This window comes from Mirounga angustirostris, unplaced genomic scaffold, assembly GCF_029215605.1.
Source record: "Mirounga angustirostris isolate CCGP_5_RB_7025 unplaced genomic scaffold, mMirAng1.0.hap1 SCAF_1, whole genome shotgun sequence".
Lineage (NCBI taxonomy): Eukaryota > Metazoa > Chordata > Mammalia > Carnivora > Phocidae > Mirounga > Mirounga angustirostris.
In genome coordinates, this window is record NW_026991709.1 from 206799105 (window position 1) to 206825371 (window position 26267).

At 54.2% G+C, this 26267-nt stretch overlaps 1 protein-coding gene across 1 annotated transcript in view; it reads left to right on the forward strand.

The window, feature by feature from the left end:
* CACNA1A (calcium voltage-gated channel subunit alpha1 A) overlaps positions 1–26267 on the forward strand; it is a 287170-nt gene that overhangs the window by 241649 nt on the left and 19254 nt on the right. Inside the window, 11 exon segments of the mRNA XM_064569987.1 lie at positions 970–1107; positions 2660–2861; positions 4000–4164; positions 7149–7259; positions 11412–11495; positions 18869–18985; positions 19334–19399; positions 19573–19688; positions 21487–21637; positions 23074–23201; positions 25388–25484. Coding sequence (XP_064426057.1) covers positions 970–1107; positions 2660–2861; positions 4000–4164; positions 7149–7259; positions 11412–11495; positions 18869–18985; positions 19334–19399; positions 19573–19688; positions 21487–21637; positions 23074–23201; positions 25388–25484 — 1375 coding nt within the window.

Below are 26267 nucleotides of genomic sequence, written 5' to 3' on the forward strand. Positions count from 1 at the left end.
AAGAGCCTCATGTCCAGTCGGGTCAGGTTTCGTTGCCAAACGAATTAGGTCAGAGGTGGAAAACTTTGTCTGCCAAAGGCCAGGTCCTATGAACTTTGGCCTTTATGGGGCCCGCAGCCTCTGTAACAGCTTGTCTCTGCTCCCGTCCTAACGCAGAGCAGCCAGACAGCACGGAGACAAATGGGCGTGACTGTGTTATTTCTAGAAATGAAAATTTGAATGTCAGACAAATGTAATTGGTCACAAACGCATTCTTTTGATTTCTTTCCTACCACTTAAAAATGTAGAAAACTGTTCTTAGTTTGTGGGCCATACAGAAAACAAGTGCAGATTTGGTCTGCGGGCCGTAACTTGCCACCCCCTGACTTAAGAGAAAGATGTTTGGTTTTCGGAACTTTCTAGAGTTTGGAGTCGTGGAGGAGAAGTTGTGGGCCTGCAGTTGCCCCCTCTTGGGGTCATCCCCGTGATAGAAATTGCTAAGCCCTTAACTAAGCGCCCTGTAAACACTGTCGCTGGTGTAAAGCGTTACTATGCAGAGAATGGCAGCCTGTTATTTTGGTGGCTATGTCCTGACATTGGAAGGACCCCAGACACTTGGCCTCGTGTGTCTGGGGCTAAGCCTTGTGTCCTGCCCTGAAAAGGAGCCGCAGCTGCCCCCTCTGGCCTGATGAACCCAGAGGTGTGCCTATCTCTCTCCCTGCTCTCAACCCACCCCCACCCCCAAGCCTGAGGCTCCCACCCGCAGGACTAGAAGTTTTCGTGTTGGAAGAGAGTGCTCGGTCCTGAGTCGGCTCTCGGGTGAGGATTTGTCTCCGAGCAGATGGACACATACGTCAGGGAGACGCATCAGGGGCCGCTGCTTCCTGGGCTTAGGGATGCAACGTGGGCTGGTGGGCCCCTCTTCCTCTCCCTCCTGCCGAAGATGAGTGTCCCCTTCTGTTTACTAATGGCCCGCATTTTCTGTTGCAGCGGCAAGTACCTCCTCTACGAGAAGAACGAGGTGAAGGCACGGGACAGACAGTGGAAGAAATATGAGTTCCATTATGACAACGTGCTGTGGGCTTTGTTGACCCTCTTCACTGTGTCCACAGGAGAAGGCTGGCCACAGTGAGTGGCCCACCACAGAGTCCCACGGAAGAGTCAGGGGGGCCCCGGGGAGCAGGGTGGGGAAGGATCTCAGAGCCCAGTGCTGAGAAAGGCCTGGCTTCCCGAGGTGGAGACCCCACTAGGCACACGGAGAGGGCGGGGGGGGGGCTGCCACCCAAACAACAGCCTACAAGTGCGGCTGGGCCCTGGAGGCAAAAACCCAGCCCTCACTGGACTCAGTACGCCAGACCCTGTGTGTGGAACGGGAAGTGCTTCTAATTTGTAGAAAGGCTCCCCAGACACAGGCCGTCATGTCCTCTTAACCCTTCCTGTGCCAGTGAGCGCAGATCTCCAAGACCAGAGTGTGTGGACGTGGCATTTCCCAAGTCCCTTTGACCACAGGACCATTCCTCACCCAGAATGGGGTGAGGGCTGGGGTGAGGCTGAATCGTGCGCAAGACCAGGGCCGGACCTGTCTTTGCTTAAAATGTTGGTATTTTTTGTCATGGGTTTTTTTGTGGGTTTGTTGTTTTTGTTTTTTTGGCATTCGTTGTGATTTGTTTAAATATTGCAGTAAAATACTATTTCTTTTGATGACTGAGAGGCTTGGCACCTCCTTAATTTGTGTCCAAGGCAAGTGCTTTACTCTCCTCACCCTAGTCCCGGTCCTCCTCTCAGAGGTCTCAGAAATTCAGGTTGATTCCGGTGTGTGCCCTCAGCATCCTCGCCTCCCTCCCTCCCGCTCTCAGGAAACACACCAGCCCTCGTGTGCCTTTCCACCCACCCACATGCACACTCAGTACCCACTCACATGGGGCCAGTGCTAGCCCATACGGCACCTTTGAGCAAATTTTTTAGACAGCCTTCCTCAACAGACTTCACTTCCATCTGTCAGAAAATCATTGCAATATACTTAATGATTTTGTTCAAATAAGGTACTTCATGGCCACGTGCCCAAAAGTTGTCATCATAAATACACAAATCTATCATGTCTACAGTATGAATGGCACCCCTTAGATGCAGAACCCTTGAGCAGTGCACAATCTGTGCAACTGTTCAGAGCAGCTATGCACATATACACCCACGTTCATCCCCACTACCCCTTCTCAGCTCCCACTACCAGCTGTGCTAAGATGCCCCCCCACACACTCATATCTGCTTCTATGACCCCATACACCCTCCCATCCACCACCCCCAACCTGGTTTCCCATCCCAACTTGGCCAGGCCTTAGTAGGCTAACTTCAGGAAGTCACTTTAAATTGCTCAACCTCAATTTCCTCATGTGCAAAAGGGGGCCAGTGATAACCTCCCTGAGAGGGTGGCCAAGAAAATAAATAAAATCATGTCCAGCACTTAATAACCCTCCATACTCAGTGGTAAAGGTAACTGACACTGTTGCCAACATCCCCCAGAGACAAAGGAGGTGGGAATGCTTCTGGCTTCATAAAGTAACCACAGTAATTGGAGTCGGAAAACAGCGACTACTCATTTCTTTGCTGTTTTCTCTTAATATCTCCCTCCATTCCTGTCACCTGTCCCACTTTCCCCCTCTCCCCGCCCCATCCCTCACAGGGTCCTCAAGCACTCCGTGGATGCCACCTTTGAGAACCAGGGCCCCAGCCCCGGGTACCGCATGGAGATGTCCATCTTCTACGTCGTCTACTTTGTGGTGTTCCCCTTCTTCTTCGTCAATATCTTTGTGGCCTTGATCATCATCACCTTCCAGGAGCAGGGGGACAAGATGATGGAGGAATACAGCCTGGAGAAAAATGAGGTGCCACTTCCCGGTTGCATCCTTCATTTAAAAGTTGATGACACCCCCAATACACACACAAACACATACACACGCACATGCACACACACATTCACACCCAGGAAACAGCTTTTGGGGCCTCTGGGGAGGGCACAGCAGCATTCCGCAGGCAGAATTCTGTCTGCAGGGCAGCCCGTCATGGGGTTCCCAGATGAAAACACACCGACAGAGGGTGTCTGTATCAGTCAGTGTGGACTGGGTTATGCCGCAGTAACAAACAGCTCCAGAATCTCAGCACCAGCTATCCACAAAGGGATTGATTGATATCTTGCTCAACACCACATGTCCAGGTGGCTCTGGTCCACATCATCTTTACTCTGGTTCCTCTCTGAGACACTTCAGATCAAGAAGAGAGAATGGCAAACCCTGGTCCAATTTTTGTAGTCTGTGCCCAGAAGTGACACATGTCCCTTCTGTCCACATCTCATTAGCCAGAGCGAGTCACACACCAATGTCTGATGTCAGTGGGGTGAGGAAGTATGATCTCCCTGAGGGCGGGGTGGTGAATATTTATGAATGAAAATCCAGTCCTCCAGAGAGTACAGACACGGTGCTTTGCCCTTCTAGAATCATCCAAACTAAGCAGAAGACCTGGAATGCGTCCTTCCTCTGCTCCGTTGGCCCCTAAGACTAAGTAGCCATTATTCCTTCCAACCTCAAAGAGAAGGAGGAAAAGAAGCATTCAGTAGGAAAGAACGGTTAGACTTCAAAGTCAGACCTTGGTTCAAGTTCAGGTTTGGCCCACTTGGCAGCTGTGCCACGTCAGGCGAGTGGCCTACCCTCTCCGAGCTTTTGTTTTCCTCCCCTGCAAAGTAGGTTTATTGATAGTACCCACTTCCCATGTTTGCTGAGGGGATTCAGGGAGGTCATGAGGGACATGTCAGAGCAAGATCGGGCAGACGATGACTTCTCAAGGAGCTGTAGCTGTTGGCAGGAGAAAGTGGTCGTGGTGAAGGGCTTCTGGGAGTGAGGAATCTCGGCTGGGGACAGGCTCGTGCAGATGTGCCAGAGAGCCGTGGCCAGTGAGATGCGGGGTGCTCGGGGTGCAGCCGCCTTTCTCCTGCCCCCAGCCCTCACGCCGCCAGCCTCTCTCCCGCAGAGAGCCTGCATCGACTTCGCCATCAGTGCCAAACCACTGACCCGACACATGCCCCAGAACAAGCAGAGCTTCCAGTACCGCATGTGGCAGTTCGTGGTGTCTCCGCCCTTCGAGTACACCATCATGGCCATGATCGCTCTCAACACCATCGTGCTCATGATGAAGGTGAGCCCCCAGCACTGCTTAACCCCACGTGTGCCCGCCCCTCACACCCACCTTCCTCTGGCCAAATGACGCCATGTGCCCCAAGTTTCCCCAGGCAGACCAGACTCCGTCACCGCCCCTGAGCCTCTGCTCTGGCTGTTCCCTCTGCCTGACACACGGTTCCCGCCCCTTGGCGTGGACAGCTCCTTCCAGCTGCATCGCCCAAGAAACCTTTCCTGACCTCCCATGACTGCACGAGGTGCCTATCTTTGCAAGCACCCCATCAGCGATCCCACGTGCCATAATATCAGCATGAGGTTGCCTGGCGCACTCCCCCACCAGCTTGTGAGCTCCCAGGGCCTAGGCCAGTCCTGGTCACCCCTGAGTTCCTAGGGTTCAGCGAATCCCTGGCTCTGAGGGCACAGGAGGCCCTCGATAAATGTTCAGTGGATGAACTAAGGAAGGAGGGGCAGGCAGGGACCTTGCAACTCTTGGGGCCACAGAGCCCCTTCAGGGTGAAAAGTCAGAATCTTTCACCCTGTAATTTGGAGACCAAAGGACAGGATGTAAGCCCAGCTCTGCTATTTATCTCAGCATTTAACTTTGCACAAGGGGCCAGCAACTCTCAGGCCTCAGTTTCCCTGTCAATGAAATGGGGATGATCATAATAGCACGTTCCTCCCATCCCCAAGGATTGAATGAGGACGTTCAGGCAAAGATATGAGCACATTTCTCAACACTTCAAAAACACTCGATATTTAAGTTGCTCATTTTTGGATTGGCTAAAAAGCCGTGCCTATTTTTGCTTGAAACGCTTCTCCATAAGCAAGTTCTTTTATCTTTTCATTGTTAGAATCACGAGCAGTTTCAAACAGAAAGGAATAGGACAGCACAGCGCTTCTCAGACTTCAGTGTGTTCCCGGATCATCTGGGGATCTTGTTAACATGCACATTCCAGTTGGGCAGATCCGGGGTGGGATCCTGACATTCCAAGCAGCATCCCCCGGATGCCAGGGCTGCAGGTCCCTGGACCCCAACCACCCGGTCTCCAGCACCCAGAGGTGCCCATTGTGAACACTATGTTCACTTCATCACTTTGTTTCTCTTTTTTCTTGAGGTGAAATTCACATAACATAAAATTAACCATTTCAAAGTGTGCAGTTCAGTGGTGATTTAGTACATTTACCACATGCTATCACCACCTCTCCCTACTTCCAGAACATTTTCATCACCCCAAAAGGGGACCCTGTCCCCATGAGCAGTCACCCCCACCCCATTCCCCTCCCGGAGCCACCAGCAACCATCAATCTGCATTCTGTTTCTATGGATTTACCTATTCTGGACATTTCATCTATTTTTTTAAATTATTTTAAATGATAGACACCACAATATTTTGCCCTTAAATTCTTCAGTATGTATTTTTAAGAAATAAGAAATTTTCCTACATATTCTTTTTTTTTTTAAGATTTTATTTATTAGAGGGCGCCTGGGTGGCTCAGTCGTTAAGCGTCTGCCTTCGGCTCAGGTCATGATCCCAGGGTCCTGGGATCGAGCCCCATATCAGGCTCCCTGCTCTGCGGGAAGCCTGCTTCTCCCTCTCCCACTCCCCCTGCTTATGTTCCCTCTCTCACTGTGTCTCTCTCTGTCAAATAAATAAAATCTTTAAAAAAATAGATTTTATTTATTAGAGAAAGCAGGAGCGGGGCAGGGGGAGTGGGAGAAGCAGGGAGCCCTACACGGGGCTCCTGGGATCATGACCTGAGCCAAAGGCAGACGCTTAACCAACTGAGCCACCCAGGCGCCCCTTAATACATATTCTTATGCTCGACAAGATGAGTGATAATTCTCTAAGATACATATTGACTCGTCCCCAAAATGTCTTTTACAGCATGAGTTGGGTTTTTTTGTTTTTTGTTTTTTGGAAGTGGGGAAGGGCAGAGGGGAGAAAGAGAGAGAGAATATTAAGCAGACTCCCCGCTGAGCACAGAGCCCGACACCGGGCTCCATCTCACGACCCTGAGATCGTGACCTGAGCTGAAATTAAGAGTCGGATGTTTAACCGACTGAGCCACCCAGGTGCCCCATGAGTTGTTTTCTGAGCCAAGATCGAAACGACTACACATGGTCTCTGGTTTTTGTCTTTGAAATCTCTGTCTTCCCCGTACCTTTTTTTCCCCATGCTGTTGACTTTTTGAGGAAACCAGATGAGTTGAATGAAAATGGTCCCACCTCTGGGTGTGTTGGTTTTCTCATGGGATACTGTAACCTCTTCCTCCACTTGCCATGTCTCCTGTAACCTGGTACTGAGAGCTAAAGGTTATAAACTTGAATCTAATTAAATAGTTTGGGCAAGAAGAGTTCATAAGAAGTCAGAATAGAAGGGGCGGGTTGCTGACTGGAAAGGGGTGCAAGGAAACTTTTGGGGTGCTGGAGATGTTCTAAGTCTTGGTCTGGGGAGTGGTCTTATGGGAGTGCATAGGTAAGGATCTAAAGAGAGAGAGGGGCGCCTGGGTGGCTCAGTCATTAAGCGTCTGCCTTCAGCTCAGGTCGTGGTCCCAGGGTCCTGGGATCGAGCCCCGCGTCAGGCTCCCTGCTCCACGGGAAGCCTGCTTCTCCCTCTCCCACTCCCCCTGCTTGTGTTCCCTCTCTCACTGTGTCTCTCTGTCAAATAAATAAATAAAATCTTTAAAAAAAACAAAAAACAAACAAAATCCTGCAGAGCAGATTCTGCAGACATCCTCCTGCATCCCATCGGGAACGCCATCAGGCAGGCCGTCCTGGGATCTGGGATGCTAAGGCAGGACTCAAGATTTAAGTGCTTGTTTTGATGTGAGAAGATTAGCCCAGCCCACAAAGGGCTTGCCTGGGCCTGGGTCACCTCCACAGGATGTTGGGAAGCCCCGTGTCCAAGTCCCGCCTGCCCCAGGACAGGATAGTCGCAAAGCTGCGGCCCCAGCCCCGACCCTACCCGCTGACCCCACCGTCCTTCCTCCTCCCTACTCCAGTTCTATGGGGCCTCGGTGGCTTATGAAAACGCTCTGAGAGTATTCAACATCGTCTTCACCTCCCTCTTCTCTCTGGAATGTGTGTTGAAAGTCATGGCTTTTGGGATTCTGGTAAGTACGGCCTTGGGGCTAGAGCTGTGGGTTGGGGGGAAAGCCCGGAGGGGCACTGGGTGGTGGGCGGGTGCTGGTCTCCCCACCTGGCCCCAAGACCCCCAGCCCCAGTGGTGGTTTGAGCATCCCTCCAGTGCCCACAGACCCTACGTAGGCGTCCATGTGCTTGCCAAGTAACACCAACGAGACCCAACACTTGTTGAGGGTTACTGTGTCCCATGCGCGTCCTGGTGCAGTCATTCCTCAAAGTGATCCAAAGGGTGGGAATAATTACCATCTACTTTAAGGAAACCGAGATCCAGACAGGCCAAGTCCATGGCCTTCCAGCCGTTCTAACCACAATCCACAGTAAGACATACATTTTACAATGGAGGCAGCATGCCGACATGCAAACACAACCGAGATGAAATGTTCCCAAATCTGTGTCTGCCCTTGTTGTGTGCCCTGTGCTCTGAAGCTGTGTGTTCTCCTGATGGCCTTGCTTTTCTTTTTAAATGCAGTCTGGGCCCCACTAGCTTGCCTTCATCCCCCACTGATGCAAGTGGTCTTGACCGGAGGCACATTGATCCCTAAAGGGATCTGTGGATGCAGCTGGGGTGGGGGCGGGGGAGTGTCTGTGAAATCAGATGTGAAAAAAAAACCCACATCTGTATTTTTCACAAGCCGCTAACCAGACTTTCACATTTCCTTCCATCTTGAAGGCAAACAGCCCCCTGCAGCTTTACTGGTACAATCTGGGTCACAGATAAAAATCAGATATTTTCGTGGTGCATGATAGAGATCGCAGGCACCTCCAGATTTCGTTTGTGTTCCTCTTTGCTTCAAATGCTGGTGACTCTCAAACCTACAGCTAGAAATTACGTAGTTTGTTAATGAAGAAGTGCATTAATCATTAGATCATTGAAAAAATATTGTGATAAGCATATTTTAAGATAACAGGGGCCCTTGCAATCCTGGGTATTTTATTCCATGCATTTACAAAGCTTCCTCTAAGAAGGCCTTCCCAGGTGGCCAAGGACATTCACAGTCCCCCCCCCCCCGCCAAAAAAAAAAGTGAAGAAGACCTGAACTGGTGGGGTTGTGTGTTGGGGTGACTTCAAGAAGATCCCCCAGTGAGTGGTCAAGCTCACACTTGATACAAGATGGCTTCCCTTCTGACCACCCACTGAGTCCACCTCTCTGAGGAGAATGGTGTACAGGCTGTGCCCTCAGCCAGGCTCTCAGTGGGATGGAGGCTGGCTTCTCACCTTGGCTTCCCGAGGTGGCAAAGGGTGTCAGGGTTGGCACCAGAGAGCCCTTGATTCAAATCACATCGAGACTGTGTCACCTCACCTCTCTCCATCTCGAGGGCCCGTCCTCTTCCTCTTCCTCAGAAGAGCTTGTGCAAACTCCAGCACAGATCAAGTGTGTCTGCTTAAAGTGAGGGTGAAGCCTGGCATGGAGTGCCCCATAAATGCCAGGAAGGCCACAGGATGGCTCATCACCCCACTTTTCTCCTCCTAGGCAGGGGCTCCCAACCCTGTTACCCAGGAGGAGCACTTGGGGAGATTTCTTAAAATTGAATGATGCCCCAGAGCCAACCCCAGAAGTTCAGATTCACTTGGTCAGGTGGGGGCCCCCCGAATCTGTATTTTTTTTTATTTATTCATTTGAGACACAGAGATACAGAGAGAGAGCATGTACAGGGGGAGAGGGAGAAGCAGGCTCCCTGCTGAGCCGGGAGCCTGATGTGGGACTCGATCCCAGGACTCTGGGATCACGACCTGAGCCGAAGGCAGACGCTTAACCATCTGAGCAACCCAGGCGCCCCCCGATTCTGTATTTTTAACAAATACCCAAAGAGAGTCCAAGGGACAGCCTGGGCTGTCAGGTCCTGTGCTGAACATCAGGCAGGCAGGGGAGGCACCCTGCATCCAGAGCAACTCAGCATTTCAGTCCTGGGGATGCCACCAGGATGGATCACAGAACATGTATAGGGGGCGGTGATCAGGCTCTGGCGTGCCCGTATCAGGGTGCAAATCCTGCCTCAGCCCCTTTCTAGCTGCCTGGCCTCAAGCAAGGCACTTGGCCTTTTTCTCCCGTTTCCACATCTACAAACTAAGAGTACCATACACCCAGCCTCCCTGGGCCGTGGGGAGCGTGGTGTAGGCTCAGGCACGGGACCTGCCCAACACAGCTGTGCTGTGTGATTTTTGAATCCCCGGTCAATCTTCTGGTAATGAAGTGGTTCTACCTGAGGGCTGGGGCTCTCTATCTCCCCCACCCCTGACCATCTCACAGGGGCCTGCCTGGAGCCTCCCCCTCCAGTTTAGATGAAGCCCCAAGATCACCATGTGCAATTTAGGCGATGGGGGGAGCTCTCTAGTCCAGGAGCTTGAGGCATATGGCCAGACACCTAGAAAGTCACCTTCATTGGGACTCTCCAGAACACAGCCTGAGATAAGGATTGAGCGCAAGGAATTTATCTGAAAACCCAGGAAGCTCAATGTGGGGGAGGGGGAGTGAGGCAGGAGCCAGAAGACAGCCAGTACAGGGTGTTATGGGGCACAGTTCCATTGAGAATCAACAGGAGGCAGCAGAGAGCACATACTTCAGAGTCCTTCCACTTGAGGAGAGGAGAGAGCTGGGGTATTTATCCTCCAGTGCCCATCAGTCAGAGTCAAGGGCCACTCCCAAGGGAGCTGTTAATTCCGCAGCAAATTTGCAACCAGAAGATGCCCCTGGGCAGAGTAACTGAAAGGGGGTCATCGAAATATGAGGGGATATGTGCAGGGCCTCAGCAGCATCTGCTAAAATACCAAAAGTGCCAGTAGAACCCGAATTCCTTTTAGCTGAGTATAAAATAGCCTCCATTCATTGAGCGCCTACTGTATAACGGAACTCCTCGCCTACATTCACATTCATGATCCGATTGCTGTTATACGCCAGTCTTCCAGAAGAGGGCAGGCCCAACCAGTCCAACTCCAAGGACATTTAACTCAAACATGCTGAAAGAATTTGATCCTGGAAAGCACAGCTCCAAAGCCTGGGTTCTTCTCTGTGAGGCAGAGGGGCTGCCACAGGGTCAGACCCTCAGATGAACCTCTCAGAATGGGACCCGAGCCCCAACCTGGCCTCTGCTTTGTGGGGATGCTGGGAAGGCCTGCGTGGGGTGTGGGTTGCACTGAGCCTTGAGGGCAGTCAGGGTAGATTAGGTGCGATAACAAACAACCCCCACATCTCAGTAACTTCGGTCAACAAAGGTTTTGTTGACGTTCAGCAAGGGGAAGGGGTCTCTTTGCCTGGTAGTTACACAGGGACCCAGGCCCACAGAGCAGCCGCCACCTGGAACGTTGATGGTCACCAAGCCCAGGGTTAAAAGAGTCCTGGTGAGTCCCGCGCTGGCCAGGAGGTGGCTCACACTGTCTCTGCTCAAAACCTCTTGGCTGTAACTAGACACACAGCCCCATCGAACCACCAGGGGGCCCAGGCAGTGAAGCCTGGTGTGTGCCTGGAAGGCCTTTGTGCCCCTGTTACTATCCCCCTTCTTCAGATCAGGAGGTGGAAGAACAGAGAGGTTAAGTCACTGGCCCACGGCCACACAGCAGGATGTTAGCAAAGTGGGGATGTGAACCCACAATCCACTCTCAGCAAGCTATAACGAGGGGGGTCTTGAACACAAACTCTGGACTCACCCAGGCCTGGGTTCAAATCCTGACTCTTCACATCTGTGCTGCTCACCTCAGATGGGCGAGTAGCATCAGGCTGAGCTTCAGTCGCCTCGTAAAATATGGTTGATAATCCTTTGCCCGAGGGTCTACATGAGGATCCCGGTGACATCATTTATAAAGCATCTGGCGTGTCAGGGAGCCCTCAGATGTGTCAGAGAGACAGGCAAGCCCACAGGGTAGCCCTCTCTCTCCAGCGGAGCTGAATCGGGCTGTGGAGGCCCCCTCTGGGGCCGGGAGAGCCATGGGGTCCCAGGAAGGGGGAGCTCAGAACAGATGATCCTGAGCAGCCCAGACAGCAGCATTGTGCTATTTGAATGACCAGAAGTGTGGCGGGCACTCGGGTTGATCGGCAGCTGTGCCCCTAATGTACCCCGGGGCCGGCTGTGGCAGCCAGGCGTGGAGCCCTGTGTTGGCATCCCTGTCTTGTGGGTCCCCATTCTAGAATTATTTCCGCGATGCCTGGAACATCTTCGACTTTGTGACTGTTCTGGGCAGCATCACTGACATCCTCGTGACTGAGTTTGGGGTAAGTCTCCCGCCAGCTTCTCTGTGGGTAACTCCTGGCTGGGTGGAGAATGGGGGGAATCTTTCAGAAACAGCAGTCCCAAAAGCCACAGCTGACTTGGGCCAGCACTTGACTATGACCAAAGAGGGAGAAGCGAGGACCCCAGGGGCAAGGGCAGCCCCTCAGGAGGGCAACACAGGGAGACGGGGGAGCCCAAAGCCATGGGTATGTGGCCAGCTCTGCAGTGTGAACTCCCCTGCCTCGTGGCTGTTGACTTCTGAATATACAATACGGATTGAGACAATTAAAGGACCCCAAGGCTGAGCCCTGCCCCCAAACACCACACAGTGTTGGGGACCCAGAAAGAACCAGCTTCAAGTCCATTCTGCTTGAACTAACCACCTTCTGGTTCATGGGGGGAGGTTCAGGAGGGAGCCATGGCCCTTGAGCCAACAGGGGACACCACTGTCAGGGCCTTAGGAAGGTCCCCAGGATGTCCACCCTCTTCCATCCCCAGGCTTGGGGGGCTTGTGACTTGGGGGGGTCTCTGGACCCCTCTGCGGTGGCCCCACAGGCCACACCATCCTTCCCCCTCATCTGAAAGACTCAGGGCCCCAGAGCTCCTATCTCAGACCCCCTCCTTGGCCATTTGAAAGTGAGCCCAGGCTTGGCTGCCCTCAGGAGACCGGAGGGAGGGCAGGAGATCCTCACAGGGAGAGCAAAAGGGCAAAGACTGTTGGAGCCAAGGGCGGGAGGGGGCGTCGACCTCATCATAATAGCAATAAAAATAATGCCTGGCAAGAAAGGCACACTCAGTTGCATGACAGGCGCTGTGCCAAGCGGTTCACATGAATTAGCTTGTGGTACAGGTCAGGGGGGTCAGGACAGAAAAGAATTCCCTTGGAGGGTTCAACTAAAGGGACTGGAAAGCAGAGACCACCCACGGAAAGGAGGGGAGGGGGGCAGACCAGGATGGCAAAGTGCCCAGCACCCCACCACCATGGGGAGCTGTTACCTGTCCAGGTGCTGAAGCAGGGAGGAAATCCGAGCTGGAATGGGGAGAGGCCGCCTGGCAGGAGCCGTGGACCTTGAGAGACAGAGCCCCTGCCCAAGAGGAAAGCCAAAGCAGGCCCAGAACCCTGGGAGAAATACCCAAGCCCATCTCTCCTCCACCCTCCATCTCCTGCCAGGGCCTTCCATTGGCCAAGCTGAGCCAGAAGGGAGCCAGAAGGCCAGGGAGCCAGGCGGGGAGGCTGGGGGGGGGGGGATGTACAAAATAGGCAGAGAAAAGGGAATAATAGACCTAGTTGGGGTGTGGCCCCATTTCACAGATGGGGAAGCTAATGCTCGGTACTCGGGCAAGTGAGGGACCTGCCTAAGGTCATGCACCGAGACCTGGTGACTCCTGAGAGCTCATTGGTGGCCCCGTTAGAGCCCCCAGCAGAAAGGGACCAACTGATCCATTCTTCCATCCCGGAAGGCTGGTGGGGCTGAGTCGCTCCACAGAAGAGGAGGCCATTCTCGTTGTGTGCCCCCAACACCTCCTTCCCAAGTGGTATCCCGGCCATACCTCTGCCTTCAGCTCCATTGAGCCAGAAATTCTCACTTCGCTTCATCCCATGCCTAACACCTTCCTCTAGAGAGGCCAAAGGGGCTGTCCCCACTGGGCTTTGCAACCTGGCCCCTGTGCCAGAGCCTCAGTTCCTCTCTGTCCTAAGCTTCTAAGGGATCTGGAGCTCCAACTGGCAGTCAAAATAACTCACCATCCCGCTGAGCACTCTACAGTTTTGAACCAGTGGCCCTCTGGGTCAAGAGGTCGGAAGGGTGGCCCAGCACCCCAGCCAGGCAAGTGGAGGAAGTTGGTTGAAACCTCCAGTCGCCAGTAAGAGATCCATAGGACTGGACCCCAAGGGCCCATTCTCCAGGCTGGCAGGATAGGGAGGGGCAAGAGGATGAGGCACAGGGCCCAGTTCAAGGACATCAGGACTATTACAGTGATCAAACACCCCTCCCTACAAGCTGTTTGACTTTGGGTGGCGTGGATCACCTCCTCTCATGTAGAATGGGGATAACTGTTGCAATTAACCTCACTGGATCCCTGCAAGCTCCACATTCACTCATGCATTCAGTAGGCATTCACTGAGCGCCTGCTGCATGCCAGGCATTGCTGTTAAGTGCCCAGAGACCGTGAACAAAGCGAAAACAGACAAGAATGCCTGCCCCCACGGGGCTTACGTTCTAGGGAGAGAGTCGGCAGCTTTTAACAAGTGCGAGCGATCCACGTGAAGGGTTTGGCACAGAACCTGCCAGGAAATAGATCGTTCCCGAATGGCAGTTACTATTATTGCTATTATTTACTGTGAAGGTACTTGGGCCTGCTGTTTGTTCACCAACCACCTCCCCCGCCCCATCCCCCCGGGGCCCTGAATTAGAATCATCTGGAGGGAAAGATAGAGGGTGGGTGTGTGGACCCTTTTAGGATGTTACCTTCCCAATCTGCCGGGCAAGGAGCCCACAGCCACCCCTTTCTGGCTCCCAGGTAAGCCCACTAGGTCAGGCCAGAGCTCAGCCAGGCTGAGGCAGCGAGAGCCAGACCCTTGCGAGGGCAAGTCCCCAGGGTTTGCGGGGGAGAGGGCTCGGGGGGGCCCCCTGGGCCTCAGCTGCTGCCCCCAAGTGGCCGGGTGACGTGGGTTTGCCCTGCGTTCAATGGATAATGACTGTGTTTCTTGTCTTGTCTCTTTTCATGCCTGCTCTTTAAACTGTATATTGGCACAACGCCGTCTGAAAAACTCATCCAATCAAAATGCACTATGAAATTCATTTGTTCATCCATGACGTGGTCTGTGTGTTCATACACCAATGACTATCTCCCAACCCACCACCCCCACTCCCCGCCCGGGAACCGAAACCCATTGGTTTTTTGGCACTGGTTACAAATCAACCTAAAAAACGCTGAACACGCCTCCCCAACTGCCCCCGCCCGCCCGCTCCCCCTCCATCTTCAACATCTGCATCTAGAATCCGGTTGGTCTTACTTCTTTCTGAAGTCTAAATGCCTTACATTAACTGTGAACGCATCTTCTCGCGTCAGCACTGCACGTCCTGTCCTGGGCTTTGGACTTGGGTTGCTTGATGCTCCTCCCAGCCCCCCTCCCCCATCTGTCTGTCTGTCTCCCCAGCCCACTCCCACTCCCTCCCCATTCCTGCAGCCCCTCCTTCCCTCCCTCCCTCCTCCTCTCTTTCTCTCTCTCTCTCACCCCACTCCTCATTGTTTTTATTGGGTTCTGAATTGGGGTTTTCTGCATGGGTTGGTTTACATCTTTTGCAAAGAGAAAACTGGGTTTGCCCTGGTAGCACCTCCCACAAAACTAGTCAGCTGGCTGGGTCTCCCGCCCCATCCCTTACCCGCATCCCTACACTCAGAGCCCTTGGCCACCCGCTCTTCGCTCCTGTCCCCTGTTCACCTTCATCGAGCCTGGGCTCCAGGATAGCTCACCCCACTCCAGGCCCGTGGGTTTGACTGGCCAAGTCCGAGGAGGAGGTCCGAGGGCTGGGCAGCAGGCAGGCAAAGACTCTCAGAGGAGGGAAACTCGGAGCAGGCCAGACGAGGCCCTCCCCTGGAGCCCTGGTCTTCACATGGTTGCGTGCCCCACATACACACAGTCACTGGACCCGTGTGCCCCCCACTTCCCACATCCACACTCTCCCCCCTTACTTTCTTGTTCAGGTGCTCTTCCTCTCTCTCCTCTCCCCACCAAACACCCATGCATACCTGTCCCTCTCTGTTCCATCCATCCACCCTGCACACACCATCTCCATCCCTCCCACCTCCCTTACTTGGCTCCTTGCACACTTCTCACTCTGGTACATTCCATCTGCCTCCGCCTCATCCCTACCACCTCTGCGCCCCTTTGAAGGACACCCTGAATGGCACCTTTACACCAGGATCCCTCCCGAGCTAGCAACACCACGTGCACTCATCCACCAGACATTTCACGATTCCAAATGTGGTGCCACAAGCAGAGTGGTGGGCTGAAGTGGACACCATCACTACCACCCCCTCGCCTAAACCCAAAGTGGGGGACGCCGGGCATTGGTCAAATAACCACTCTCAAACCCACCTGAAGTTTCGGCTGTGTTATGAACTAAAGGATAAGCATTGTTAACAAAAGAGGAGGGAGAAGAGCATTCGAGGCCCAGAACAGCACGTGCAAAGGCCCGGTAGCAAGAGGAATCGTGCGGGAGTCTGGGTCTACAGGTGAGGGAGTGTGGCTGGAGCAAAGAGCGAAGGAAGGCTGACCCAGGGACAGTGAAGAGGGCAGAAGGGGATGAGCCCTCGTGGAAACCTGAGAGAATCTGGAGCAGGGGCAGCATCGGAAGTGTGATTAGATAAGATGGCTGAGGCTGCGTGGGAGCAGCCAGGCAGGAGGCTGGGCTGGAAGGGAGCACTGGGGTCCCCGTGAGAGGGGACTGGCCCCCTGAGCAGGGGCTTTTCCGGGACCTGGGGATGGGTTGGGTCTGGGCTGGGGGAGGAAGGTACCTGGAGGGATCTGAGTCTGGCTTGAACTGGGAGATGGAAGTTAGGGAATGCCAGAAGAGGGCCAGGTTGGGGGAAGAGCACAGAGGGTTTGAGTTGCCTTTAAGGGCGCCTCAGAAGAAGTCAAGTAGGCAGGTGGTTATGGGATCTGGAGCACAGGGGCAAGGTCAGCTGAGGTGGGGTCTGCAAGTGGCAGGATTTCTCCGGACCCTTCAGATGGCTGGTTCTCACGTCTTTCTGAGTGTGACAAGCCTTCCAGGGCCTGCATCCCACCCCATCAGCCTTGAACCGGGAAGCACAGGGCAGGCTTGGAGGAGAGCACAGCCGCTCCTTCTTGGGCTGTGGACGGAAAGATGGAAGCTAGGACAAGGGAAGTCACCAGAAGTTCTGTGAGCACATGAAGGACTCGATGCAGAACCAAGAAGAGATGGAGGGGTGGATGAGGGCAGACAAGCACCATCCCATGCCCCATCCCCTGGACCTCTCTCATCTCCACCCCCTACCTCCCCCATGTGTCTCCTCCCTCCACTCCAAGAAGGGCAGCATACTCTCTGCACGCGTCTCCCTGCGAGACCCCCTTGCTTCTCTTGCATGGTGGCAGGCCCCCCCCCCCGCTCTACCCTGAGTCCCTGGAGGCTGCTCCAGGCCCGCCTGCCTTTGCATGCTGGGCAGAGTCCACATGTTATGACCCGCCCTGTGAAGGGATGGCTTGTACTCTGGGGATGGTCGGGAGGGGCTGGGGACACCTGGGGCCATCGGCCCCATCCCCAGGTAGAGCTGGGTGGCCAGGCAGGGCTGGGAGCCAGGTCAGCTGGGCACAGGGGGTGAGTGACTCTCAGCTGAGCTGGGTGTGGGCGCTTATTCGAGGCCCTTGGAACATTCTCATAGCGGTTGGGCCCGGTATGGTCAGGGTAGGATCTCCCAGCCCTTTCCCCATCCTAGAGGCCTAAGGGCCAACTGATGGGTCCCAACAAGCATCCTAGACTTTGCCAGCCAGCCCAGAGGCCTCTTGTCAACTCCAGAAATTCCTTGAACTCCCATCCCTGCCTCTCAGCTCCCAGGCCAGACCCAGTAGCTGGGAAGCCCCCAGGAGCCACCAAGTAGGATGTCCATAGAGAATTCATCATCCGAACTTTTGAGAGCAAAAGGGGAGCTGTGACTGTCAGGGTGACCGGTGTGGTCACCCCTGTGCCATTTGAGGGGTGAGGGCTAGGCCAGTGGAAACCTGGCTACATGGCCTCTGTCTAGGGCTCCTCTAGATAAAGCTTCTCCGCCTCCAGCCTGCCAGTGGACTGACCAGCGGAGCTTTCCTTGTTTGCCTGAGGCAGGGGTCTCACACTCCAACGCCTCCAGCATCGAAGCAGGTGCCATAGGCCAGGAAAGCGGGTGCCATTTCTAGGACGTGGGGGACCTCGGCAAACTGGAGGGCATGTGGCCTGCATCACAGGGGCAGCCACATCTAAGCCCCAGCTAACTTTTGCCAACCTGGAGGCAGGTCCAGAGTTGCCCAGATCGCCAGATTTGGGGGAGAAATCTGATTTTTAAACACTGGCAACTCTTTTTAATGGAAACAAAACAAAACTGCTCAGGCCCAACAAGATAGCTTCACCAGCCAGATTTGGTCCATTTGTGACTTTGAGCCGCCTGTCCCCCAGCAGCGACCCTGAGGCCCCAGCAGGCAAGCCCCCACTCCCCCCACCCCCAGGGCAGCCAGAGCCCACCTCCTGCTGCTCTCTTGGCTCCCCTCCCAGCTGACCACCCCCCTTCCCTGGGGGGGGGGGTTCTCCCGGCTTGGGCGGGAGGAGGTAGAGGCAATGACTAGTCAGGGGGTCTTTGAGCAGAGGCAAGGTCCACGCAGGGAGGTCCTGGGGGCAGGGACGGCCCCACCTCCAGCACCGGCCCCTCGGTGGGCCTGGGCTGCTTGCGAGCTCACCCACCCACGGGCGCTGCGTACTTCCTGCTTCCCGCAGGCCTGGTCCCGTGCTACTCCACCCAGCCCCAGAAGCTGAGAAGCCATCCCTGAGAGGGGGGAAAAGGGCCCCAAATGCATCTTCTCCGACTCAGCGGGCAGCGAGGACTCGCCCTGCAGCCGACCAGCCCCAGCTCCCTCCCGTCCTCCCCATTCCCGCTCGCCAAGGGGGTAAGAAAAGATGCTCTTCTGCTTCTCCGATTGGCTCAAGCCGCTGCTCCTCTTGGCCGTGGGGTGAGGTCAGGGCGGGCAGGAGCGGGTGGGCAGCTCGGCAGGGCAGGGCAGGGCAGGGTGCCCGTTGAGTCCCACGACAGATGCATTTCTGGCCTGGAGCGTAACATGCCCTGGGAACCCGCACATGTCCACCAGGCCTGAGCGCGCTGGCTACCCCCACCCCGCCCTGGTGTTTGTGCATCGTACACGTGTGATGGATTCGGCAACTTGACCCGCTTGTGTCCTATCGTCTCAGTGCATTTGGTTGTTGGGAGAAACAAAAACCATCTCGATTTTTTTCCTGATTGGATGATTCGGATATATTTTCTTTTCCTCGTTCTTTTGTTATTTCTTCCCCACCCCTACCCCACCCGGTTCCTTTCTCTTCCTTCCTTTTTCTTTCCTTTTCCCCCATTGCGGGTGGGGCTGGCAGGGAGGGTTTATGCTTTTGAGTTGCCTTTTCCTCCCTTCCACCCTCTCCCCCCCCCAACTTTGTTCCTTTTTCGACGTTTTTCCTCCGCACCATTGCATTAATAGTGCTTTCTCTCCCTCCTTATTTGGGGTCTGGCTTGCTTTTCCTGTTGGTTGGCTTCATGTAGGGGCCTCTGTGAGTGGTGACGGCTCTGAGCCCCCGGGGGTGGGTGGATGGTCACACTTTTCTCTCCATCTCCCCAGAATAACTTCATCAACTTGAGCTTTCTCCGCCTCTTCCGAGCTGCCCGGCTCATCAAACTCCTCCGTCAGGGTTACACCATCCGAATTCTTCTCTGGACCTTTGTGCAGTCCTTCAAGGTGAGCCCCTGATGCCAGTCTAGGGCTGAGAAGATCTTACCCCCACCCCTGCTCTGGCTGAAAGTAGAAATCTGGTGGAAATGCCTCTGTGGCGCACTTTGCTGAGAGTCTGTGATCTGCACGGCTCTTCTCTAGACCGCCTGCCCCTGGTGTGGCTTGAGAGCTCCAGAGGGAATGCCCCTGATACCTTCTTGCCACTATAGCTTCAAAGAGGCCCAAGCCTTGGCACCACTCTGGCACAGCATGGGGCCACTAGCCCCATGGGGCAGAGCGCTGGGACAAGGGAGGGAAATGGTGGGGGTAATAAGCCCCCCTGGCACTCTCCTTCATTACCTTCTTTCCCACCAGGCCCTGCCATATGTCTGTCTGCTGATTGCCATGCTTTTCTTTATCTACGCCATCATCGGGATGCAGGTGAGTGCCAGTCCCCTAGTGTCCCTAGAGCCCTCCCTGGGAAGGCCACTGTCCTGAGGCAGGGGTGGGTCAGGGGAACCCAGTTTGGAGAGAGAGCCATGATGGTTGAGTGGAGTTTCCCTGAAGCCACTGGGGGCATGGCTGCCCCTGGTCATCACCCTCCGATTCCCCAGGTGTTTGGCAACATCGGCATCGACGTGGAGGATGAGGACAGTGATGAGGATGAGTTCCAAATCACCGAGCACAATAACTTTCGCACCTTCTTCCAGGCCCTCATGCTTCTCTTCAGGTGAGCGGGAGCACGTGCTTTCATGCTCCTCTTCTGGTGGGGGCGTGTCCTCTCCCTGTAGGGGGCGTGTCCTCTCCTTCCTCTTCCCGTAGGGGGCGTGTCCTTTCCTTCCTCTTCCTGTAGGGGGCGTGCTGTCTTCCTTCTGTTCCAGTGAGGCTTGGGATGGGTTTGTGGGGGCCCCAGGGACCCTGGCTGGGCAGAAGCTAAAGGTCCTGGGATCCAGGCATAGAAGGCATTTTCAGGCATTACTTCACTGAATCCTCCTGACCATCCTGTGAGGTGGGGATTCTTGGCAACCCCATCTGACAGGTGAGGAAGTTGAGGCTAATAGACCTGAGGCTTGATTCTTAATCCTGGCTGCACATTAGAGTTCCTTCATTCATTCATCATAGGTTTATTGAGCGCCCACTGTGTGCCAGGCATTGCTGAAGGTACTGTAAACAAAGCAGAAAGAGATATTCTGTGCCCTCCAGATGCTTCTATTCCTGCGGAGGAGAAAGGCAATCAGTAAGCTAATGATGGAGAGTGCAGGAAGGGGATAAAATTCAAGGTTAAGAGGGAAATGGAGGCACAAAAGAACAAATAATGTATGATTCCAGGGGCGCCTGGGTGGCTCAGATGGTTAAGCGTCTGCCTTCGGCTCAGGTCATGATCCCAGAGTCCTGGGATCGAGTCCCGCATCGGGCTCCCCGCTCTGCGGGAAGTCTGCTTCTCCCTCTGCCTCTCTCTCTCTCTCTCATGAATAAATAAATAAAATATTTGAAAAAAAAAAAAGAAAAAAAAATAATGTATGATTCCACTTATATGAGGTGCCCAGAACAGGCAAATCCATAGAGAAGAAAAGGTGGACTAGAGATTGCCAGGGGTTGCATGACTGGGATGGATGAAAGATTCTGGAGGTAAACAGTGGTGATGGGTGCACAGTATTGTGAATGTACTGAATGCCACTGAACTTTACCCTTAAAAATAGTTAAAATAATCAATTTTTTTTAAGATTTTTATTTATTTATTTGACAGAGAGAGAGAGCACAAGCAGGTGGAGTGACAGTCAGAGGAAAAGGGAGAAGCAAGCTCTCAGCTGAGCAGAGAGCCCAGAGCGCAGCTAGATCCCAGGATCCTGGGATCATGACCCAAGCCGAAGGCAGACACTCAACCGACTGAGCCAGCCAGGGACCCCTAAAATGATAAATCTTATGTTATGCATACTTGGGGATGAGAAAAAAATTTTTTTTAATTTAGCAACAACATCTAAAGGAATGGAGTGCTGGTAGGTCACGCCTCCCTGGAGGCAGGTGACACATGAGAGAAATAGGTGAGGGAGGGAACCACGTGGATATCTGAAGAAGGGCAGGCCAGGCAGAAGGTATAGCAAGTGCAAAGGCCCTGAGGCAGGAGCATGGCCAACATGTTTGGAGACAGTGAGATCCCAGTGTGCCTGGAGCAGAGAGACCTAGGGAGAAGGAAGTAAGAGATGATTATTGCCTGGAGGAACGGGAGCTTTTAAAACATACCTACCTATATCCCCAGACCCCACCCCAGACCAACTGAAAGCAAGCCTGCGGGAATGGGACTTCGGCATCAGCATTGTTTAAAGCCCCGCCCCCCCCACCGTGAACTTTAATGCACAGCTAAAGGATGAGAATCACCTCTCTGAGTTCCCAGAGAGAAAAGGTGGCGTACCTAGAACTTGAACTCATGCCAGTCCAACTCCAGAGCCCCGTGCTAATATCCTCGAAGGATATTAGTGTCCAGGGCTGGGTGCCCAGGTCCCTGATGATGTCCCCTCTCCGTTCCTCAGAAGTGCTACCGGGGAGGCTTGGCACAACATCATGCTTTCCTGCCTCAGCGGGAAGCCATGTGATAAGAACTCTGGCATCCTGACTGCCGAGTGTGGCAATGAATTTGCTTATTTTTACTTCGTTTCCTTCATCTTCCTGTGCTCATTTCTGGTGAGTCTGTGCACATGGGGGGCGGAGCGGGGAGGGGAGGCCTCTCTGACCTGGCTCCCACTCCGGGGCAGAGGTTTCTCTAGAATATGGCTGTGTCACAGATTTGCTCCCTCCAGAGCATCTCTGAGCCGGCTGGGGATTAGGTTAACCAGGGATTCTCAATGTTCCCACTGTTGATATCTGGGGCTGGCTCGTTCTCGGGGTGGGGGGGCAGGGGGGCTGTCCTGTGCACTGCAGTGTGTTTAGCAGCATCCCTGACCTCCACCCTCAGGTGTGATAAGCAAACATGCCTCCCGACATTGACAGTGCCCCCGGGGTTGGGGGGAAGGACAGAATCTCCCCCATCTGAGAATGGCTGGGTTTTACTGAGAGAAAAACTAGCGGAGCTGAGAGCTGGTCCCCTGGCCCGGCTGGTTACACAGGATGCTAGTTATGCCCCCCTCTTCTTCCTGGAGCAGTCAGAGCAAAGTCAGAAGAACAGAAACTCTCTAGATATTGTAAGCAGAGGAGACTTAATACAGGGATTGGCTACATGGGGTTGAAAGAGAACTAGAGAACCCTGGAGTCACCAAGGATTCCTGGCTGCGGGAATTAAAAGGAAAAGAGGGTGGATCAACCCACCCCGCTGCCCCTGGCACCATGGCTGTCTGCGGCCCCAGGACACTTGCAGACGGTGATGGTTTCCTGTGGTTGTGTGCCCCCCTTAACCAATCACAGCCTTCGGTTGTACGACCGCTGCCTGGGAAGCCAGAAAGTAGGGGTCGGCCACACCCAGCTACAGCCTGTTACGTGGGAAGGAGGAGGGTTCCCCGGATGCTGCTACCCAGGGGGAGACAAATCACAATGTTCAGTAAGGGAGGAACATTTGCAAAGGCTTGGAGGCAAAATGATGCAAGCTCCCTGTGTACCGAGGGCTAGAAGAACACATGAAAAGGTGTTACCAGGTGTAGATGAGGGCAAGAAAATTAATTCATCTGTCCATCCGTCCATCAGTCCATCCAGGAAATAGCCGATTGCTTACTTTGTGCTGGGGCTGGGAATACAACCCACATGGAGCACTGACTTTGGCCTCGTTGGGGGACTGGTGTGGGGAGATTTGGGTCATGGCGGTCCCTTGGGCTTGGCCCCCATTTCATGTAGCCTCTCCCCCCTCTCTCTCCTGCTCTGTCTCTGTCCATCACTACTGGTCTCTGTCTTTTTGTATTTCTCTGTCTCCATCTTTGTCTCTGTCTCTCTGTCCCATCTCCATTTCGGCATGTTTTTGGGGCTCCTTGTGTGAGTGTGTGTCTCTCTTCCCCATCCCCCCATCTTTTTCTTTCTCTGTCTCCCTTTCCCCATCTCACCTCTCCCTCCCTCTCTCTCCGGGCCTCCGTGTATGTGTGTTTGGGTATGTCTCGCTGTCCCCCACTCCCTCTCGGCCCCCGGGGTCTCCACAGATGCTGAACCTCTTTGTCGCCGTCATCATGGACAACTTTGAGTACCTCACCCGAGATTCCTCCATCCTGGGTCCCCACCACCTGGATGAGTACGTGCGTGTCTGGGCCGAGTACGACCCCGCAGCATGGTAAGGAGTCATCCGCACCTTCCAGCCACATTGCCCACCCTTCTCTGGCACTAGGGCCCACGAGGCTAGGTCAGGCCCCAGACTTTGGGGCATTGGGTCCCGCTAGCTGGGAATCTCCGAGTGGTCAACCTGGAGGAAAAAGATGAGAATCAGCGCCCTCACACACTACAGGTGAAGTGGTTGGGGACCACCTGCCCAAGGCCCAGGCTTTCTGGGCGATGAGGAAAGGAATCAAGCATTGAGGATTTTGTGTCCCCCTCACTGAGAGGCCTCTGGATGGCGAGGACAAGCTAACCAGGCCCCGGGGAGGAAGCCAGAGGCCTCTCAGCCTCTGCTGTCCTGGGAGCAATAGGAACGGGGCCGGCCTAGCTCCCTTGGCAGATGAGATTGGCCGTGAGATCAGAGTGGTGCTGGACAGTGATCGAAGGAGACCAGGGCCGAAGACACAGAGCCTCAGGGTTTCTTGCATTGTCACGGTCGCAAAGGGAGCGAGCTCTTCTACCTTTGGGCACCAGAGTGCTCCTGACGGACTGACAGGTGGTGGTTCCAGAGGGTCGTTCTCCACCCTGTGCACGTGGGGAGCAGCATGAAGCTGCTCAGAGGAGCCATCCCAAACCTTGGCGCCCACCAACTACTAACTGAAGAGGCTAGTTCGAGCTGGGCTTGGGGCCTGGGAAAGCATTAATGGGGGCCCTTGGCAGCCTGGGTGCTGGAAGGGAGGCCTCAGGAGAAAGGCGGGGAGGAGTCCATCTTTGCTGTTCCCGCAGCCCCAGACAAGTCCTCCACAAGACTGAGAGGCTGGGGTGAGCCATGGGTCTGGGAGCTTGACTTTTGGCTGGTTCCTAACTCTTCCTCTTTTGATTTTAGGTCATAGCAGTTGGATGCTGTCCCCCTATCCTCTATTCCTCGAGCTCCCCCTCCCCACAGTGTAGTCCATGTAGATTATGGAGAAGGGAGATACAGAGAGAGCCCTAGGCCCTGGGAGGGCCCCCCCACCCCTCAGCCCAGAGCTTTCCCACACCCCAACCGAGACCCTCTGCCCCCAGTCTGTCTGGGAACAGCTCAGGGACCTTCCCTCATCCCTGAGTCTCCCCCAGCCCTTCAAAGCCAGGGGTCCCCAGCCCCTGGCATCATGACCTTGCTGCGTGCGCGGGGAGCCAGCCCGTGAGCGCAGCCTGACCCCTGCCTCCACTAACCCCTGTCTTCTCCTTTCAGTGGTCGGATTCATTATAAGGATATGTACAGTTTATTGCGCGTGATATCTCCCCCTCTCGGCTTAGGCAAGAAATGTCCTCATAGGGTTGCTTGCAAGGTTTGAATTCCACTAAAACCTGCTAGCATCCATGGAATGAGTGTGGCTTGGGGTTCTTCAATATATATATTTCATATATATATATATATATATATCTCTAAAAAACAGAGCCATCTCTCTTTCTTGCATTAAACTAGAGAATTCTTAGCCAACAGAATGCAGTCACGTAGACTCGATGAAGCATGGGACATACCTCTCTGTTCCCTTCAGCCATTTCTGCTTGCTCTTAGCTGACGCTGCCCATCCCAGGGTCTCAACGGCACCCCAAATCAGACACATCAAGGGGGGTCAGAACTGTGCATTGACCCCCCCATCACCTCCACTCTCTCCCCCTCTACCCTTTGCCTCCCAAAGCCCCCAGCCCTCCTCCCGCTGCCCCGGCCCCCGCCTCCCTGTCTAGGCCCCCTCAGAGACCAGCCTCAGCCAAACCAGAGAACTTGACCCAATTTTTAAAAGAACACTGAGCCAGAGCATTGTGCCAGGCCCTCCAAAATGAGACCCCACCTGTCCTCCAAGTCCCACCAGAACCATAGCTCAAAGTCAAAATTGAATCTGACTTTTCTCTTTTCTCTCTCTCTCTCCCTGCTCATGAGCAGTGAAATAATCTTTTTTTAATGACCTTTTCTTCCATTTTTTTCCTCCTGTTTTCCATTTATTTAAAACACCTATTTTATTGTTCTCTGCATCTTTCTCTCTCTATTTTTTCGGCTCGTATGGTTTTTTTGGTTTGGTTGGTTTTTTTTTTTCTTTTTTTTTTTTGGTTTGGTTTTTTTTTTTTTTTTTCTTTCCCTTCTCTTCCGTTTCTCCCTCTTCCTCCACCGACCCCTTCCTTTGGTTCTCCGTTCCCACCCCGTTTTGTTTTCGGTGCTGCCAGGGGCCGCATGCCTTACCCGGACATGTATCAGATGCTGAGACACATGTCTCCGCCCCTGGGTCTGGGGAAGAAGTGTCCGGCCAGAGTGGCTTACAAGGTAGTCTACCCTTGCCGACCACCGGCGTCGGGCACTGGGGATTTTTCAGCGCTGACCAGGAACAACCAGCCGAGTCTCTTTTTCCAGAGTTACTCTTCTTCTTCTTCTTTTTTTTTCTCTTTTTCTTTTTCTTTTTTCCCCTTTCCTCCTCGAGTAAATGGATCATGACCGTCCCTTGACTCTAAGCAGCACACTGTGTCCGTCTTTTCTGATGAGTGTGTCTTGGTGTTTTGAGACTCCATTATGGCCAATACGCCGGGGGGGAGGGGGAGGGGAGCCCCCAATCCCCTCGGAACCAAATTGGACATGAACATGCTTCAGAGGAAATGCCACCTCGCCTCCTTTCTGCCCACCCAGAGTGGCCCCCGCGCCCAGGCCCAGACCGGGGCAGGTACCTCGCGGCTGGGGGGGGTGGGCTTTGACCCCAAAAAGGCGAGGCCCTGCCCCCCATCTTTTGTATCTTGTGCCCCCAGATCCAGTGCCCCCCCCATATACACCTGAAGCTGATCTCTGACCTAGGGCCTTAGGGGATTCGAGACCTCCCAAGGAGTACCCGGAGCCTCTCCTCCCCCCCCAAAAGTTGCTTCCAAGCCCCCACCCCTATGCCACCCATTCCCCCCCAGACACCCCAACATGCCTCTCCATTGTTCCAGAGTGGGCAGGCAGGCCGCAGCTGGACCCCTGGACCGTGGCACCCTGATGCAGGCCATGCACGCTGCCTTGGCGGGGGCCTGGGGCGGGCAGGCACCATGGCCGACCGGGGGATGGTGCATGCTGGCTGAA